Here is a 17,764-nt window from a genome sequence, read left to right as displayed (position 1 = left end):
AGCGTCTAAAAGTTTCCTTGAGAAAAGGTCGGCCTCGAATCTTGGTCTGACTTTTTGTCCAAGATTAACAAGAACAAGGATAAGTCAGGATTACAACACGAGAGGGCATATATTTTCAAATTCATTATTAACAGTTAGAGGAACTATTCCCTGAATGGACCACTATTTCCTCGTCCAAAAAGCTCCCTAAACGACGGTGCTTGAATTTGGTTCGACTTCGGAGTCTCTTCCACGTTCTTCTTGAGGCTTTCTGGACGCTGTAAGGCCGCATCTTTGGCCAATGTTCTCAATCGAATCCCATCCAATTCCAAAGCATCGACTGTGTGCACAAAAAGGCGTTTAAAATCACTTTTATCCGAACTCGTAGCTTCAATTTGCTTGAACTTCTCTATGAACAACTCTGAACGGGGCTTAAATTTCGGATCCAGTAGATTGATCACTTCGGATTGATTGCCAAATTGTCGATAGAACTGAGCACGAATCACGTCCTCTTGGTAGAGAATCTTTGGAATAGGCGTGTCCCGCTCTGGCTTGCGGTCCCATCGGGGCTCATGCTTAGGTGGATATTTCTCATAGACACTGAGCCAAAGCGGGGCATGCTCTTCTTTGATGGCACCAGATTTGAGCATGCCTTTGACCTTGGAATAAATGGTGCCGATTTTTTCCAATCGACTTTGAGCCATGGTGGATTGACAATTTATTTATTGGAAATGATTCTTAGCCAACGTACTTATGGGCATGGCCGTGTTTACAAACTTAAGTATGTATCAGGGTTCCTAGATTTGGTTGTTTGCTTGTGCCAGATTCATTGATGGGCGGACTCGCTAAAAAAATCAGCGCATTTATGAAAATTAACATGCATGAATAGAGTGGAATGATACTTTTTGATACATGAAGCATTTGGCAAATTTTGGCAGAAGTTTTGTTCTTGCATCATCGGATCAAACCGCAATTTTTTTTAAATATGCTTCTAAGATAGGGTCATTTTGTGTCTTAGAGATATAATTTCTTTCACAAAATGCTTTAAGCCAAAAACTATCATGGTCTCAAGTCGAATTTGACAAAAGCAGATTCTTTCAAATCCCGAAATCATTTCTTGACATTATTAGCCCTTAACAGTATGGGCGTTATGATTGAATAATTGTATCAGAAAAGATTGAATGAAAGTTGAACATAATCACTAGAGATGAGGGAAGTATGCCAGGCTTTTTCCCAAAATCTACCTATAACATATGCAAAAATTCTTAGAATATACACCAAAATGACAAAAATATCCGTTTCATTTTACAGATATTATCAGTTTTAGTTCGTATATTTCTTTTCAGATCTTAGTAAAAGCTATTGTCAAACTTAAATAGTAGTTATCTACAAAAAGTATCCCGCAATAAGGAATGTTTTAAAGGGGTTTGTTTCAGCTCTTCAATTATTTTCCTATTGCCAGTGGTAAAATGATTGTCATAGGCAGTTTGAGTAGTTTAGGCATCCGGGAAAAATGTGATTGATCGAATTTCTGCCACTTTCTGCCACAAGTCGCAAAAAATGGCAGTAATTGCTGGAAGGTGGTCAGAAATGGCCACCTTTGGTTAGATTGGCCGATCTTGATTTTAATAGGTGTCAAAGACAAGAAAGATCATAGGGTTTGGATAAGTTTTTCATGTGTCCTTTGGTAAAAAGCAAATTGGAATAGCATTGGCTGAAATGCAAAATGCTCCTCGAATATATTTATACAGTTTGATCATTTGATTGATTTGATAACAATATCCATAGACCACTGGTAGTATCCAAGGCCTAGCCACAACTAGTACAGTTCTTATCATCGTCATCAAAATGGTCAGTGAATGCGATACAACTTTTTAAAATGCAATTGTCGTCATTTTGACTCAAAAAGGTCTAAGTTGATGGCAACCTTGACTCTGATCGATTGCGGTGGCAAAATTCAAACTCGATCCCACTCTAATGACATTTAATGGTGGTTATCTCACATTCGATTCAAAATACACATCCCAGCGTGTCAAGCTTACATACAGGTAGGCTAAAAAAGTAACGGAAGTAAATATTAGAAAAAGATGATTTAAAATGATATAATGATTTCTATTTTTTGCCGTTTTTAGCCACTTATTTCGGACCAATTTCTGACATTTTCTGCCACCATTTTCTGCCAGGTGGTAGAAAATGGCTTTTAATAATTTCTCATCCCTGACCACAACTCAACTGAGTATGTTAATCAGATCCGTCAATTCAACGAATTTGAAATGCTTGAAGCATACTTTTTTGCCAAGGTAAAAATATTTTTCATGCACCACATTTTTACATTTTCACAGGCTTGGAAAATAGTTTTTAGCTGGAAAAGCCATTTTGTTGTTTTGAATCTTCGGTTTTTGTAATTTGGTTTTTGAAACCATTTTTGTTTGATAGTGCGACTTGTCTGGGGAGGAGGGATGAACCTCGCCTGGCCAGTGAAGCCAACCACCATCACATTGTGTGTATACAAATCCAATAGGCAGTGTCTTGTCCATATCAGTTTGGTTCTCCATCTGTGGGTGTGGTTAGCGTCTAAAGTTTTTTGAGAAAGGTCGGGGAGGAGATGCGAACCGGTGATCTCTCTCATGATAAAAATGTGCGCCATCCACTACGCCACGTCTCCTCCCCAAATGTTCCTCTTCAGTATTAAAAAGTACGCCCATGACCTCCCAAGAAAAGGTGCTGGCATCTTCTCAGTTGATTGATTGTACTCTGTTCCCAAAAGCATTCAAACTCTGCAAAGAAAAATGCTAAATCGGGATGTATGCAAAAATATGCAGTTTAGATATTTTGAATTTCTTTAACTTTTCTTTAACCAGTTTTGGCGCGATTCGAAACAAAATATCTTGCTGAATGATTGACCTTCAAGAATTGGGCGTGGCTAACAAGTAAAATGATGGTGGCTAAAAAATTAATACAATTTCTTGTGGCATCGATTTTGCATCAAGCTTTAAAAATCACTTTACATATGTCGTAATATTTTCCAGTATCTCTTGTAACTCCTTCAATTGGCCTGTTTATTTTTGGAAAACCGACGAATCAAAGGGCACATGGTAGTTCTCAGCGAATCACGATGCGTTATTATCATTGCAAGCAGGGTGACTGACGGTTTTTAACTCCTGCTGGCAAATAGAAGATGCTAGTAGAAGCAGAATACGAGCAAAGTTCATTCACGGTAGCAAAATCGAATAAAATTTCGTCTGAGACACTAACACGCTATCGTCTAACACTCAATAGCTAGAAGAGTTTTTTTTCAGATCATGACATAGCAACAAGGACCCATGACTTTTGAAGAATAGCTTACAGCACATCCGTGACAATACGTAATACAAACCACAGGGATGGTTTCTAGAGGCTAAAGATATTGAATGAATGCAACATATTCCAAGTTGGCATGTCGTCTTTATCATTTAGAAATGAGTCAACTTTCTCCCTTTTCGTCACCCTTTCAGCGTGCAGGCTTTGTGCAGTACCTTCTCTGACTGTCATCCTCATATACAGAGAGTGATAAAATAAGATTCTATGGTTTCTTGCTCCTATCTGCACGGTTTGGGTGCTCTGACCAGCAGCCATGTCCAATATCTACGCTCCGGATGTTCAATTGGGCATCAGCATCCCCGAGGTGTGTACCAAAGACAACGTGACCTTCTATCAGGTCACGATTGCCATGGCCTCACAAGATGTTCATTGGAAGGTGGAGCGACGCTATCGTGATTTTGCCGAGCTTCACGAGACCCTCCTTGAGTGTGGAGTGAGTAAGGAAAGTCTACCCCAAAAGAAGTACATAGGCAATAAGGAGGCCCAATTCGTGATGAAGCGACGCAAAGACCTCGAATCCTACTTACAATCTGTCACGCAATTCTTGAAATGTTCCATTCCCGAATCGTTAGCTAGGTTTCTCGAACTAGACAAGTTTGACGTGAACTACATTCTTCGAGATTTAGCTGGGGAGCACTTTGATAGGTTGGCAGTGGGTCGAGAAGACCCTTGGTTGTTTGAGGCCATTTGGACGCCATTGGAGTTGTTTTCCTTGTCTCAACGCCTCAAAAGTCCCCTTCCCCCTCAAGATCCGGGTTCGAAGAGGTGGGATTTCACCAATGTGGCCGATCGGGTGTGTCAGATGAAGGCTTTGAAGGTCAATGGACACTCGGAGAATCTAGGTCTGTCCAACATTTGTCCAAATCAGTTGAAATACGACTTCCTGGCCTTCAAGAATCTGACCAAACTCATCTTGAGTGAAGTGGTCTGCTCACCGGATCAGATTTCAGCCTTTGGTAATGTGAGACATACCCTTACGCACTTCAGTGTCAACAAATGCCATGTCGAGTCCATTGCTCACCTCCTATTGTGTGATACTCCATTCTATAACCTCCAAGACGACGGAGAGCTCGCCCAGATCATCGACGCCAATCCCAATTTCGTGTGGAGGAAGCTCCAAGTCTTGGACTTACGGTACAACGACGTGAAGAAGATCGACCGGAGCGTCACCTTGGCCCCACTGATTGAAACCTTTCTTCTCGGTAGCAACAAGGTGACCGACATTGAAAATCTCACTACGCTCCCCAAGTTGAGTCATCTCGAATTGGCCGATAATGACATACATGAGACAGATGATTTGCATATCAAGCTGGGACAAGTTACTCGACTGGACTTGAGTCATAATAAGATCAAGACCCTGGCTGGCTGGTCCAAGCTGTATTCGCTGAAGAACGTCAACGTCTCCAATAACCGTATCAGGGAACTGAAGGACGTGTTCCCCTTGAGCCAATTGCCTTGTCTCGAGGTCTTGAACCTTCAAGGGAACAAAGTGACCTCGGTGGTAGACTATCGGATCAAACTCTTTGAGTCCTTTGGGAAGCGATGCTCCGAGCTGTGTCTGGACAACGAGAACCCTTCTCAGCGAGAAATCGACAGAGTGTCCATTCTGATGGCTTTACGAGTGGCCAAGGAGGGATTACCACCCACTACCCTCTTTGGGAATCTGCCCAAGAGAGTCTCCTAGTTCCCCACGTTCCATGTTGTTGGATCAACTTCGCAGTCTGCCTGTGTGCCAAACTAAACGAGAAACACATGTCCCAAACGTCATTGTCATTCAATCCTGAAAGCTTCTTACATTTTGCCTTCTCCGTGCACATTACCATTAACCATTCCGGTAATGGTTTGCCCCTTCATAAACCACTTATACCCTCAGACGGTGGTGATGGCTGGTACACACGGGACCCTGCCAATGATTGCGTCGACCAAGAGCTTTTAGCGCGCCCGACTCCTATATTTTTGCATATCTATGAAATTTGTTTTATATCCATGGATCACTGAGAACCAATCCTATCGTGAGGCTAGACTGCCAACCAGCTTTACTAACATACATGTCTTTGTTAATTCGGCGGTTGACATTTCGCCTTGAACTCGATTCCCCAAACCGCAAGCGTGTCTGAACTTTGCCTTCATATTGCCCTAAGCGAAATATTCTGATAATGAACTTAGAACTCGACTTGTACATTGCATAGTGCTTCCTTCCTCTCCAAATGTCAGAAGATAAAAATTGTGTTGATGCCCGTCATTATTCATTGGTGCAATAAAATGGTCACGTCACGTTTTAATGAAGGAATATCCAAGTCACTGAACCATTGCTCTCGAATTCAATTTATCTTGACTCAATGCCGTTATGAAGTAAGCTTAAGGTAATTTTGTACAGGGAAAAAGAATCTCAAATGGGTACAGGCCAACTAAGACGAGCTGCATCCTGGATAAATGCATTTTACTTCAAGGACGCGCACAGTTCGACCTGAATTATTCCTGACAAACCACCTTCTTGCTTTGAAGGACCATTTTAAGTGGTGGTTACTCCATTATATCTGTAAGTCTGTGGCTCTTTTCAAAGATTTGATCAGAGGAGCCACAAAAAGGTGGAGAACAAAAGGTTTCTCACGAAACAGTCGAGCGCGCGCTCGCTCAATGGACATTAACTTTACTGCAGTGAAGTGGCAGATATTAAACAAGTCCTTGTATCTTTTGTGATATCTTATTGCCTCGTTATGCTCATAACAAGCTTTCCAAGAAAATCGTCCATATCACTTGACAAGGGAACGACGTCAAATCTAAGAGCAGAAAGGGACCCCGGTTTCCTCTTTTCAAGACTTGCGTAACTTTTTAGTGCCTAATTAATTCCCCCTGAATCCGATGAATCGAAGGACAATCGAGAACGAGTCTATGATTTGTCGAGAATAAGTACTTGTTTCTTTGCAAGTAAATCAAGGGATAGAGCTTGCAATTGCACATGAGATTTACTCAAGCGGAGGCGAATAAGTGCAACGCCATAAAATATTCACTGTCTCTCTCTCTCTCTCTCAATGCACCTTGGCGAGGATCTCCTCCGGACAAACTCCTCAAATGTATCTTCCAAAGTTGCAAATCACGTGTTTTTTTTAATACTAATTGAAGATCATTAACCATTGGTTCCCCTTCGTGTACTTCGCGTGGCAAAACATCAACACGATTCAAGACCAGGATGTACGTACGTACGTCCGTATAGGTCGGCTGGCATGATACCATTTTTTGCACCATCTCCAAGCTCCAAGTTGCAAGCGCGTTGGTCTACGTGCTTGCATGAAGAATGAAAAACGCTTAGTCGCTTAAGGATGGAGGTTAAGATCTGATGATCACCGGATCGGAGGAGCATGTACCGATACATGTACGGGAGATAGATAGACTGCTAGATTGTGGTGGTGGCGGTGGTGGTGGGTTTCATGGCAATCATGAGGACTCCTATAGCTTCCGGAGAGCGGCTCCGATGGAGTCTTGAAGGAAACGAGCAAAATCCTGGAGAAGTCAGTGGTTCCAAAACCATTGAAATGGCTACAGGAGTCTCGTAAAGGGACGATGGAGGAGGAGGAGGAGGAAGATAAGGATTCAGGATTGAGATCAATGTCTTCCCTGTGTTGTTCAACGGTAAGTGATTTATTTATCTGAGGGGATTGGCTTTAATTTCTAAAACGGGTTGGATTTCTAAAAATGTTTTGATTCCTTCCTTGCTTGTCAACGCTTGACAGATGGGTTGCCTTTGTTCAAAGTTTCTTTGTGGTTGGACAACATTGGATGATCATTTTCCGATGTAGGAAGGAACCACTGAACGTAGCAAGTGGTAACATGTTTTGGCCTTTGTTACGAAGAACATGTTTGGCAATTTAAAACGCGATCAATGATGTTAGTTAAAAGTTAGTCAAAATTCTGTGAAGTGAAAAGCACAAATTGATGAACGTTTTTGAATGAGTGTTATCATGTTCGGAACTTTTTGGGATTTATCGTTTTCAAAAAGGGTATTACTGAATAAATGCGATTGGCATGTACATTTCAAAGTATGGGTTATTTTAAAGGGAAAGAATTTTAAAAATTGCCACGAAATGTATTTGGAGCTCGAATATTAATGCTAAGCCTCTTTGTCCTTCCATTTAACGGCAAGTCTTCAAAGAAAGGCTTAAAAAAGGTTAAAAACCAAAACTTCATGCTCACCATCAAGTTTTTGCATCCAATAGATATATTTCAGACTCCCTATAGCTCCATTTGTCGTTTGTAACTCAATTAGTAGTGGGATGAATTCACCCGTTTTGGGCCTCAAAAGATGCCCTCCAAAAATGTATTGAACTAGAAGCGTTGCCAAAATAAGCAAAAGAAAAATCACGAGCCCTTGCAATTTGCAATTGAAGGAATGACCCACCGGAATATGGACTGAGATGGTTTGGTGTAGAGAGATCGCGTAAAATTTGAGTCAACGCAATATCTTGCTCTTCAAACAAAACTTGGCTCAAGTCACTATGAATTCTTAGTTCATATTTCAACACAATTAAATACAGAGTTAAGACTTCTGACATCCCACGACTTTGCCGATTGTTCACAGATTGAATGAGAATGTGATATTTCTTGAAGAGAAATATGTTGATCGTCCAAAATTTTAGTAGCTCAGGTGGTTGATAGAGTCCAAAAGCTCAAAATGTGTGTGCCACATGTTGCACATTTTGAGCCCAGTCTTGTAACCAGCCGGTTTTCTGAAGCGCATCTTGGCAATCCTATAGATGAGAAACCTGCAGTGCACACGGCCTTACTTTGAGGGACTCTCAGAGATGATATCCAATTCTCCACGCAAGTACTTGTTTGGGCGACTAAGAATTATTTTTTGTGCCTTGGAGTAAAAACTTTTTTTGCGAGATGCTTCATCCAATGAATACATAACAAGTACTTAATTTAAATTAAGTTTCACGTGGTTGGTGGGTGTCAGGCCTACTTCTGGTTTGCATGGAAGGAAAAGTCCCAAAATTTAGTTCAGGGTGGCCAGAAATAACGGCAATATCACTTTCATCATTGCAAAACTAATCCATTAGTAACTATTTGAACTTTGATTAGCTGTTTTGGTTTTCTTGAAGCAAATGTTACTCACTTTCTATTACCACAGAGACAGAAGGGAATTTTATAAACAACCACAAGTCACTTCTGAGGGAGACAAATATAACAATGCTGATATGCCAGCAAGCGTTATCGAGCATACTGTCCCGCTTGTCAACGGTGATCGGTTTTGTAGTAGTTTGGAGGATGTGGTGGTCGAAAATGAGGTAAGGCCATATCGAATGATCCAGTCAGAAATCCTTCTTTGGATGTGTAGATAACTTTTGGTTCAATATGAAATAGACATTGCTTTTAGACTTAAAGAGTCAAATAGCTTTATCACTTTTATTTCTGGTCTCCCTGTAAAGCTAAGCTCCAAGCTGGAACCATTTGATTTGACGAAATGAAATTTTTGCCATGTCAGTTGCTAACATGTTATTCGATATGAAAAGTAAATTATAAAACGACAGAAATGTAGGTAATTGCTCTCATAACAATCAAGAGGATTGTAAAACTCATAGTTGAGGCGCATACGGCCCTTCCGACCTCTAGTCACCCTCCAACTAACCATAGATTTATGAACTAACAGACTTGAGATTTAAGTCACGTCGGAGGACCGGTAAAACACTAATATTTCTGTCACAAGATAAACCAAATGTTAAGTTGAATGGTAGAAAATGAAGCTTGAATCAAGCTTGATTTCAATGAAGCAAACTTACAATTACTTTAAGACACAAAGACATGAAATATCCCCACGAGTAATAATCTGTACCCGTGCTCCCACCAATACAGTTAACCGATTTGTTGCACGTTAGAATAGTCTGATCAAAATTGTAGCCATAACAATCTTGTTCGCCTCCTTTTGTTCTATCTAAAAAGGCTTGAATTCGAAATTTGCTCTCAAATACAAATTTCGTTAGCCTGAATAATTTGAAGAAGTTAGTTAAGTTTAAGGAACAAGGCATTCATGATTTGATGTCGACCAAATCCTGTGCGTCTCAAATTGAGTTGATTCAAATTTGAAGTTTTGGCCTTGCTAGATTTTAGATTCGTTTGCTCAAGGGCCATTAGAAACGGCCCACTATGAGACAAACCAATAAAATGCAGCCTTTATGCGCATCGAAGCACGCGAACACTTTATGTAAAAGCAGCCACACATAAATGTCTTAAAGGTTTTCCAAAATACTTGAAAACTTACCCCTTGGATGATTTTACGAAAAGGTAAAAAATGTCAATGGCATTATTGACTGAAGCCCTTAGCACTGAAGCAAAAGATGGTTGACTTGATTTTAGTGGACGAACGAAATTTTTTGAATGTGGAATTCAATGGTTCGAAAATGAAAACACCAAATTATCTGTGTGGTTGTTCCTGTTCAAATCGGCCAAATTTGTAACGCTCCTGAGGCTTTTTTTCCTTGAACACACACATTTTGTGGGTTGGTTAGCCAATAAAATCAAATGCTTAAAATGAAATTAATGAATGCCCAGCTTGGCACTGAACTGAATCACTTTTATCGTTCGAGGAAAAATAACCACACAAAACAATGAACAGGTTATCAACTTTGATACAACCATCTAAAAGGATCGTTTAAGACCATCTTATTCCAACCCATCTCACAATGATTTCTAATGGTACGTCCAAAGCTCCATCTAGTTATTGACTATGCGTTCTATTCCAGATTGCCAGGTTAAATGGATGGGGCAACCTCATTTGGCGACACTTGAAGGAAGGAGCTTGACGTCAACCGCATTTGCCCTTTGTTCTTTAAACCAGGAGATTCGAGAGATCCCCCTCATTCTCATCCTCTTTCATACACTCCAACCCAAAACAATCCCGAGCCAAAGAATCACTCAACCCACAAGCATTGGATAGCTCAGAATGCGATATAGTAATTTAAGACCAATTGTAACCTGCCAACAGTATAAGACTAGCGTTGATTTACCCCTTGAAATACAGTAATACTATGTAACCGCCAACCAAATGCCGTCAGTCAACATTTCTTTGTCATAGCTTTCGTTATGTAACAAGACCATCGCCTCCTAGTTATAAAAGTGATTGTGTGTCCGCACAATGACTTGAGTTGTTGTCCATCAGAATGACTAGATCAACTTCTTTGCTTGTGGTAAGTCGCTAATCTCAATTCAGTATGACATTCAGTGACCCCAAATTGGCCTTGTCTCACTTTGCAGGCAGTCCCTCTTGCCTTCGTTTTATTCGTCGCTCTGGCGGTTCCTGATAGTCTTGGGGTCCAAGGTCAATCAAGCAATTGTCCAACCATTCCCGAGGTTTCGGATGAATGCCTGTGCCAAGAATCGGCCAATTGCCCAATGATCCCCGAGGTCTGCTTCAAATCGGAGAGTCAGAACACGAATTGCCCCGAAATTCGAGCAGATTGTCTGGAAGAAGACCCACGAATCCGAGTGGTCGACCAGAACCTCCACAATAAGACCTTCAACGCGAATGTGAAGACGTGTCTACTCACCAAAAAGTACGAACGACTCAGTGACATTTGCGATGACTTGGGCAAAGCCATAAAAGGTGAGTGGAATACTTGATTGAGGTGCCCGACCCAACGCAACAAACCTAGAATAAGGGACGGTTGATTCTTCACGAATTGGGGACAATGTAACTGATTGATTTTTGATTTGATTTTTGAAAAATTCGCACAAACACGTTTTTTGGTGACGAAGGAATTGGTATTGGACAGAGTGAGCGGATTACAGTGGCCAGGCTGGCAAATAGATTGAATCGAGTGATGACGTCACCAAACTTTTTTGGGAGCATAAACAAGAACTGTTAAGTTCAAAAAGTTCATCTAAGGGTTCGAATTAAATTTACGTTTCCGTGAAAGAAACATTTCCATTTCTATTTTAATTTTTGATCATTAACGTATATGGAAAAATACTTTCAACATTTATGAAGCGGCTCTTCGATTTTTTTTGTTACATTTATTTTAGGAAATCTTAGGACATTCTTTTGGGTGATATTGTGACTGGTTTTTTTTTCTTTGAATTATTGCCTTCACCATTTTAAAAATTTGGTCAGTGACCTCCCAAAAAGGGGTGTTGATGACATCAGACAATTGTTGCTTAAAGAACCTAATAATGTAGTAGGAAAAACGGAATGCAAAATGAGTGCTCAGGACCATTATACTAATCGAGAACCATTTTGAATGTGAACTTGTGCAGGATGGATTCTCTGACAAATGCTTTTAAAAAAAATTTGCTGGACAAAGAAGTTATATTTTTTTGGTATTCTCCTATCCTATCAACTCGGTTAAAACAGCCTCTGTTCCAATTCATAATTAAGAACCCTTTCTTCTAATATCATGGAGTTTACGACCGTTTCATAAAAGCTCATTATCATCATAAAACAAGATATTACCTTTGCACGAAACGATCCAATTGTCACAGTATTTTGGGGTCTTTGTTTAATTCGTTCGTTTCTGAAAACATATTTTCCAAAGCATGGGAAAAGTACGATGATCTTATCACAAACTTTTGTGAGGTCAGTGCCTTAAAATGAATTCAGTAATGGGGGTGCAGTATGAAGCTGCAAATATTACAATTCCGTTTCCGAAAAAAAATCCATTGTAATTAAACATCATTTACAGAAATCTGCAATTAGCATTTTTCTGTTTAAGAAATAACTATTATTGCCTTTATCAACCAATAAAATTTCATTTTATAAATTTGAATGTTAGAGAAACGGTTGATCTCAAGAAAAAATGGATTTTAATTATAACTTAAAATCACATTCTGTGACAAGGAGCTACTAAACTCAAAAGGACAAGAGGCAAATCCCAAAATGCTGTGACGTCACCAGGCAACGGATGCTTAAAGGATTCACTAATTCAATTCATTTATTCATTTGGTTGGTTAATCTGATTTAAGAAATAAAGAGTAAATATGAGCGATGGAGAAATGTTATTGTCACAAAACATTGAAAATACCTCAAGTTATTAACTACCTTTTTAGGTACTTTGGAGAATCGACCTTTTAGGAGATATATTATACTGTCATCAAATTTCGAACATGGACAAAAGGGTCCAAAAGATTCCAAGACAATTTTTCAACTTTGACTGCAATACCTCAAGTTCTAAAGTACCTTTTTAGGTACTTTGGAGAATCAACCTTTTAGGAGATATATTATACTGTCATCAAATTTCGAACATGGACAAACGGGTCCAAAAGATTCCAAGACAATTTTTCAACTTTGATTGCCAAGGAACTTTTCCCGTTTCGGTTTATTCGTTCTTGAATCCGACTCACTTCTGCCGAGTTTTGTGTTTCGTTCGTAACTGTCTCTAAAAGTTAGCCCAAACAATTCGCAATTCGGCCGGAATTGGTTCTGAATCCAAGTCTGACTTTGTGAGGTCACAGGTAAAATACTACGCCCCCTTTTTTGGCAATGATAGATGAATTATTGTTCGGGAATGGAAAGAAATTTCACAAACACGCGGCTTATTTGGCTGATGTCTCAATGGCGATTATCAAGGCTCGAATTTTTTAAAAGTAAGTTTTGAATTAATATGTAAAATTTATCAATGAAAAGTTGCAAGCTAAAATCCTCCCAAAACTGGATGTCAAAATTTACCATCAGGACTTATCAAAAATGAGGCAAAAGTAAGCAAGGCCTCTGTGTCTTGAGAAGAAACACGCCAAGATCCTATCACTAACTTTGGAAGAAAACTAAAGTGCATATTTTTGTGGACTTGTTTACCGCTACTGACCATGCAATTCCCAGCACTCAAAATGCAAAATGAAATTTTCATTGTTCTGACATCTGATCCTCCAATGAATTAGAGCTAGTGGATTTAGTTAGTCCTTGAACTTGGGACTGATAAGTATTTTTGATCAATAACTTTTCCAAGTCTGACTTACTTAACGTCTGCCAACAAATCAATGCCAATGTATTCCCTACATATTTCTCATCTTTGCGTTAGAGAATTGTTTTGCTTTGAAAAAAGAAAAACATATTTGAAGCTAAATTTAAAAAAAAAATTGTGATTCGTTGCCCTTGAAAAGAATTTGTTTTCCGAACCCTGGTGATTATATTTGGGTTTTCACAGCGTTTACTTCATCGGTGTTTCAAAACCAATCCGAACATGATTAGGAGTGGAGAAAGAACACAAATTAGGAGAATTATTTTCTCCCCAGATGGCGTGGACGAAAATCTTCTCGTCAAATGTTAATTTTCTTACTGCTTGGGATAACATTTTAAGTACACAAATAATTGTATATCGTATATTACTAATAAGTTTGAGTTCGAAAGGAAATTTTGATGTCTAACTAAACCTATGACGAAAGGGTTTCATTTTTGTACTTGACTTAGACACGTAAGAAGATGATTTTTTTCCATTTGATAGGGTCTCTAAGAATGAATATCTCTCAAGAATCAATATGGATTCGGAAGCTCTGGCTTTCTTCATTTCTCATTATCATTGAATACGCTTCACCACCCCCGAGGAATTCGTTCAACGTGTCTCCTTTTATTGGAAATTGTATACTATATTGGCCTGAAGGGGAAGGGAGAGCCCAGAACGATACTTACTTGAAGGAATACAAATTGATTCAATCATGAGCGTAATCTTTTCCTTATGATCCCCATTCCAGTGGCCATGCCTTTTATTATCAATCGAGTCAGCCTTGGGGACAATGAATGCATCCTAAACGCCGGAGAGAAGGTCCTATGTCTGGCCAAGATCCACGACAAAGATTTGTACTGTGGCCTTGTCAGGGAATTCAAATTCCGATGAGTCCTCAAAATAACTTTGAATCATGATGTTATACGTTAGTCAATAAATGTCTGTTCCATTTGAAATTTCACTCGAACTTTCCGCGTTACTTCTCCGTCATCTTCAGGCACTATTTTTTGTACCGGTTCTCGTTTGTGCATTATCTTTTTGCGACATACTTTGACACACTTTAAAATCAGCAAAATGTCACCGCTTCCATAAGACGTCTCCTATCGATTGGTTTGCACTGTAGGATGAATAAAACCAAGTTTTCAATTTAGTTGTCTTTAACATTTGTCCTACTTTTGGAAACTTTCAAGAACAGTCTGACGGGAAACGAGGGTTTTCACATTTCTTCAGACAAGATCAACATCAAACCTGGCCAACATCCCAAGCTTTTGCCCGATCATTGTCCCAGATTTCAGCATTATCTTTAAGAATGCAAACCAATTTTGTACAGTCATCCTAGATACTTAAGCCAAAAAATCAGGTTTGCCATAAAAAAGAAGTCAGAGCCAATTTCTCTAATTAACACTCGTGCAATGGCGAGACTGTCAGGATTATTTGGCAAACATAATCAGATTACACAAAGAATGATGTTTACTTTTCTTAACGGCTCTTCTCAGACATACCATTGGCAACGAATTACAATTTTCCAATGACTGTTCTTAACCACACACACTCCTACATTATTGACGGACAGGACCTATTTTGGGAGACTCCGATAATGACTTGGTTAAGCGTTTTGAGTTCATCGAGGGGATTTCATCCGACCAATGTGGCACACTTTGGACGCTCCCCACCATTACGGGCTTATGCAACAAGTTTGTGGAAAGCTGCACTCCTCGTTAATGTTTACATTAGCAGTACATGCTCTGCACGCATATCAAACGGTGTGAAGCTGTTCCGAAACTTTCAAAAAAGACCTTTCAGATAATGGTTAATGGCTAATGGTTTCTTACGTCAGAAATCACGTCTCATCACTTTTGAAACACCCACGAGTTTCTCATCAATTATCAATTCAGGTCCTGACCTCGAAACTGGCCATCAATATACGGAGAACTTTTGAGGAACCCATCGGGGAACTTTTATCACCCTCAAACTTGATGAAATGTCCCAAATTTTGCTCATTCTGAATAGTGGGAACATGAATTGCTCCCTTGCTAAAATCAGACGAGTTTTTGTGTGGCTGGAACACTCGTTATGAATGGATGGAAGGCACCTTGAATATTAATTGCTTGAGGGATTGGCAACCCTTACCACAAACAAGACCAGACGCTTGAGAGAAGAGAGGGGCGGGTCCTTGAGAACAATGCGTTTGGACAAGACCAGACTGCTAAAAGCTCTGCCAACTGAATTGCAATCAATCTCATTTCCAATCCACGTGGGAAGCACACAGAGAGCTGGGACAAGCTTGCGAATAAGTGAGCGTATGTGCGTGAGGAAGTGCTCCATGGAGAGTAAAACGACCAAAGAGCGGACGGACTCTTTGTTGCTGGTGCATTGCAGTCTGGTCGATCAAATAATTGACTCGATCCAAAGACGTTGTCGACATGTACGCGTCATGAGGGTTTCAATTAGTTGAACTAAAAGATGCGCTTATTTGGACAAAGGCCAAGGAAATTGATCCCACATGTACTGAGAATACTTGGATGTCGTATCGTATCCTGAAAGAAGTAGGTTCCATTTTTTCATTCATACCGGGTGACCGAATATACGTGCATATATGCGCCCCATAACTTTTTTCGGCATTCTTTGGCCTTATTGTGAATCAAATCTATATTACTTTCATTCCCTAATTGAAAGGGCTAAGTTACGTTGCCAAAATAGGAAAGTGAATATGAAAAAGTAATTGGAGGCGAGTTCGTTACTACCATGTAAAATACTTTAAAGCATGGAAGTTAAATTTGTGAGATTCGTAGATGAAATAGAGTTAAGAATTTAAGTTTTTCAACTTATTCCTAGATACTCACCGATAGATGGAGTAAAGAGAATACCAAATCTAGGGTTAGCAAAATTGACACTGACATGACAATCTGATTATTACAAAGTGTGATTCATAATGATTTTTATTTTCTCTTTCATTACGATTATCCACCGCTTGATCTCATCAAAACACTCCACTCACCAAATGCAATTCTAAAATTATTAATTTTCCCCCATTCCTGAAGTCGTTGAACAGTTCCTAATAAACATAACAAATTAACACTTAAAATATATGCTTTGCTCTGTAGATTAAATGCCGACATTATCCAATCATGATCACAATGTTCCTGAAATAAATCTATCTATCTATCAATCTATAGTCCATGTGTTGTTGGATATTTGAAAAAGCATATTGAAAAGCCTTTTCCATGACAATTCATGTGTAGACAGGGTGGATCTGGATTGAAATTAAATTGTGCGAGTCTGCATAATTTGGCTCGTGCAGTTTCCATGAATGAGACAGGTCGCTGGTTTGAATCTCTTTCTTGACCTTTCTCCAAAATGAAACTTTTAGGCGCTAACCACACCCACAACCAAAGAACCAATTTGATACGGAGTATAAGAATACCCATCGAAATTTGGAAATGGACTTTGATGGAATTTGTGCCCTTTGTATCATTTGAAGGCAGAAAGTGGCAAAAAGTGTCAAGAAATAATGGAGGTGGTCCAAATTAACTGCCAGTCTTGAAATGCTTGACCTAGATATGAAAATAATGACCAATGTTGTAAGAACGTAATGACTTGATCTTTTCTAGGTAATGTGCACAATTTTGAAGCAAACAAGTCTGACATTAGCTTGAATTCGAGCAATTCCATAAATATTGTGATATATGTCGCATTTTTAATTGCAACAAAAATATTACCCATAAACTTTCAAAAGCAGGCAAAATGAATGGGTATCTAGTTATTCACCTGGGAATGATATTTGAATCTATCAAACATTCAATTTCGATAACTATGAAAAGTCATTTTGAGTAGAAATAAATTATTAACCTAATTGCAACCCTTTTCATAATCAATTGTTGTGGCAAGATTCAGACTTCATCAGACTTGAGTGATATTTCTTGATTAGTGCCTGAATTGGATTGTGATTAGGGCTACAGTCTGACAAGAAAGCAAGTTGAAAACGCATGCAAGCATAATAAAAAGGTGCTCTAAAGGTGTCAAAAGATTTCTCTTTTCTGCCACCATTTTTACACCAGGTGGTTGAAAATGGTCTTTAATAATTTCTCATCCCTGTATGGCTGAATTCGTTGGTCAGACAAGGCTGAATCCGTTGCTCAGACGAGGCTGAATCCTTGGTCCCTAGCACCCTCAAGCAAAAATGAATAAATAACGGAATTTAATGGATCTCTTTATACCGAAGTTTTATAATTACAGACTCAAGATTTTCTTTTGCATGCATGAACTTTTTAAAGGAATTATCAATAACTAGAAACTTCCTTTGTCACGATTTGTATTGTCCAAGTATTTGTCACACCGGCAGAGTATGTTTAACTCTTGTTCCATGGTCTTGACCTTGTCTCACATTGTTGTCTTTCACACAATGAAAACATTACTGTGTGTAAAAAGAGGCAAGCAACCATGCGACTCAGTAAAAAATGATCAGGCGTCATTCAGTTTATATTGATGCATTGTTGCAT

General features: G+C 39.3%; 3 protein-coding genes across 3 annotated transcripts; 2 read left to right on the top strand and 1 right to left on the bottom strand.

The window, feature by feature from the left end:
- Window positions 1-90: 90 nt before the first annotated feature.
- LOC131892796 (small ribosomal subunit protein mS23-like) lies at window positions 91-775 on the bottom strand. Its single transcript, XM_059242646.1, has one exon. The coding sequence runs from the start codon at window positions 681-683 to the stop codon at window positions 144-146; it is 540 nt and encodes a 179-aa protein (XP_059098629.1). The 5' UTR covers window positions 684-775; the 3' UTR covers window positions 91-143.
- A 2,636-nt stretch (window positions 776-3,411) lies between these two features.
- LOC131892787 (nischarin-like) lies at window positions 3,412-5,512 on the top strand. Its single transcript, XM_059242632.1, has one exon. The coding sequence runs from the start codon at window positions 3,593-3,595 to the stop codon at window positions 5,021-5,023; it is 1,431 nt and encodes a 476-aa protein (XP_059098615.1). The 5' UTR covers window positions 3,412-3,592; the 3' UTR covers window positions 5,024-5,512.
- A 4,925-nt stretch (window positions 5,513-10,437) lies between these two features.
- LOC131892797 (uncharacterized) lies at window positions 10,438-14,226 on the top strand. The gene is made up of 3 exons (XM_059242647.1): window positions 10,438-10,520; window positions 10,588-10,936; window positions 14,014-14,226. The coding sequence occupies exons 1-3, from the start codon at window positions 10,494-10,496 to the stop codon at window positions 14,154-14,156; spliced, it is 519 nt and encodes a 172-aa protein (XP_059098630.1). The 5' UTR covers window positions 10,438-10,493; the 3' UTR covers window positions 14,157-14,226.
- Window positions 14,227-17,764: the final 3,538 nt, after the last annotated feature.

Source organism: Tigriopus californicus, chromosome 2 (assembly GCF_007210705.1).
Source record: "Tigriopus californicus strain San Diego chromosome 2, Tcal_SD_v2.1, whole genome shotgun sequence".
NCBI lineage: Eukaryota > Metazoa > Arthropoda > Copepoda > Harpacticoida > Harpacticidae > Tigriopus > Tigriopus californicus.
This window is presented reverse-complemented; position numbering and strand designations above follow the sequence as displayed.

What these genes read in the sequence shown, in the direction of transcription:
- LOC131892796 (XM_059242646.1), bottom strand. Translation starts at nt 683, where the DNA reads ATGGCTCAAAGTCGATTGGAAAAAATCGGCACCATTTATTCCAAGGTC.
- LOC131892787 (XM_059242632.1), top strand. Translation starts at nt 3,593, where the DNA reads ATGTCCAATATCTACGCTCCGGATGTTCAATTGGGCATCAGCATCCCC.
- LOC131892797 (XM_059242647.1), top strand. Translation starts at nt 10,494, where the DNA reads ATGACTAGATCAACTTCTTTGCTTGTG. An exon ending in GATCAACTTCTTTGCTTGTG is followed by an intron (nt 10,521 to 10,587) that starts GTAAGTCGCTAA and finishes CTCACTTTGCAG; the next exon opens with GCAGTCCCTCTTGCCTTCGT. An exon ending in CTTGGGCAAAGCCATAAAAG is followed by an intron (nt 10,937 to 14,013) that starts GTGAGTGGAATA and finishes TCCCCATTCCAG; the next exon opens with TGGCCATGCCTTTTATTATC.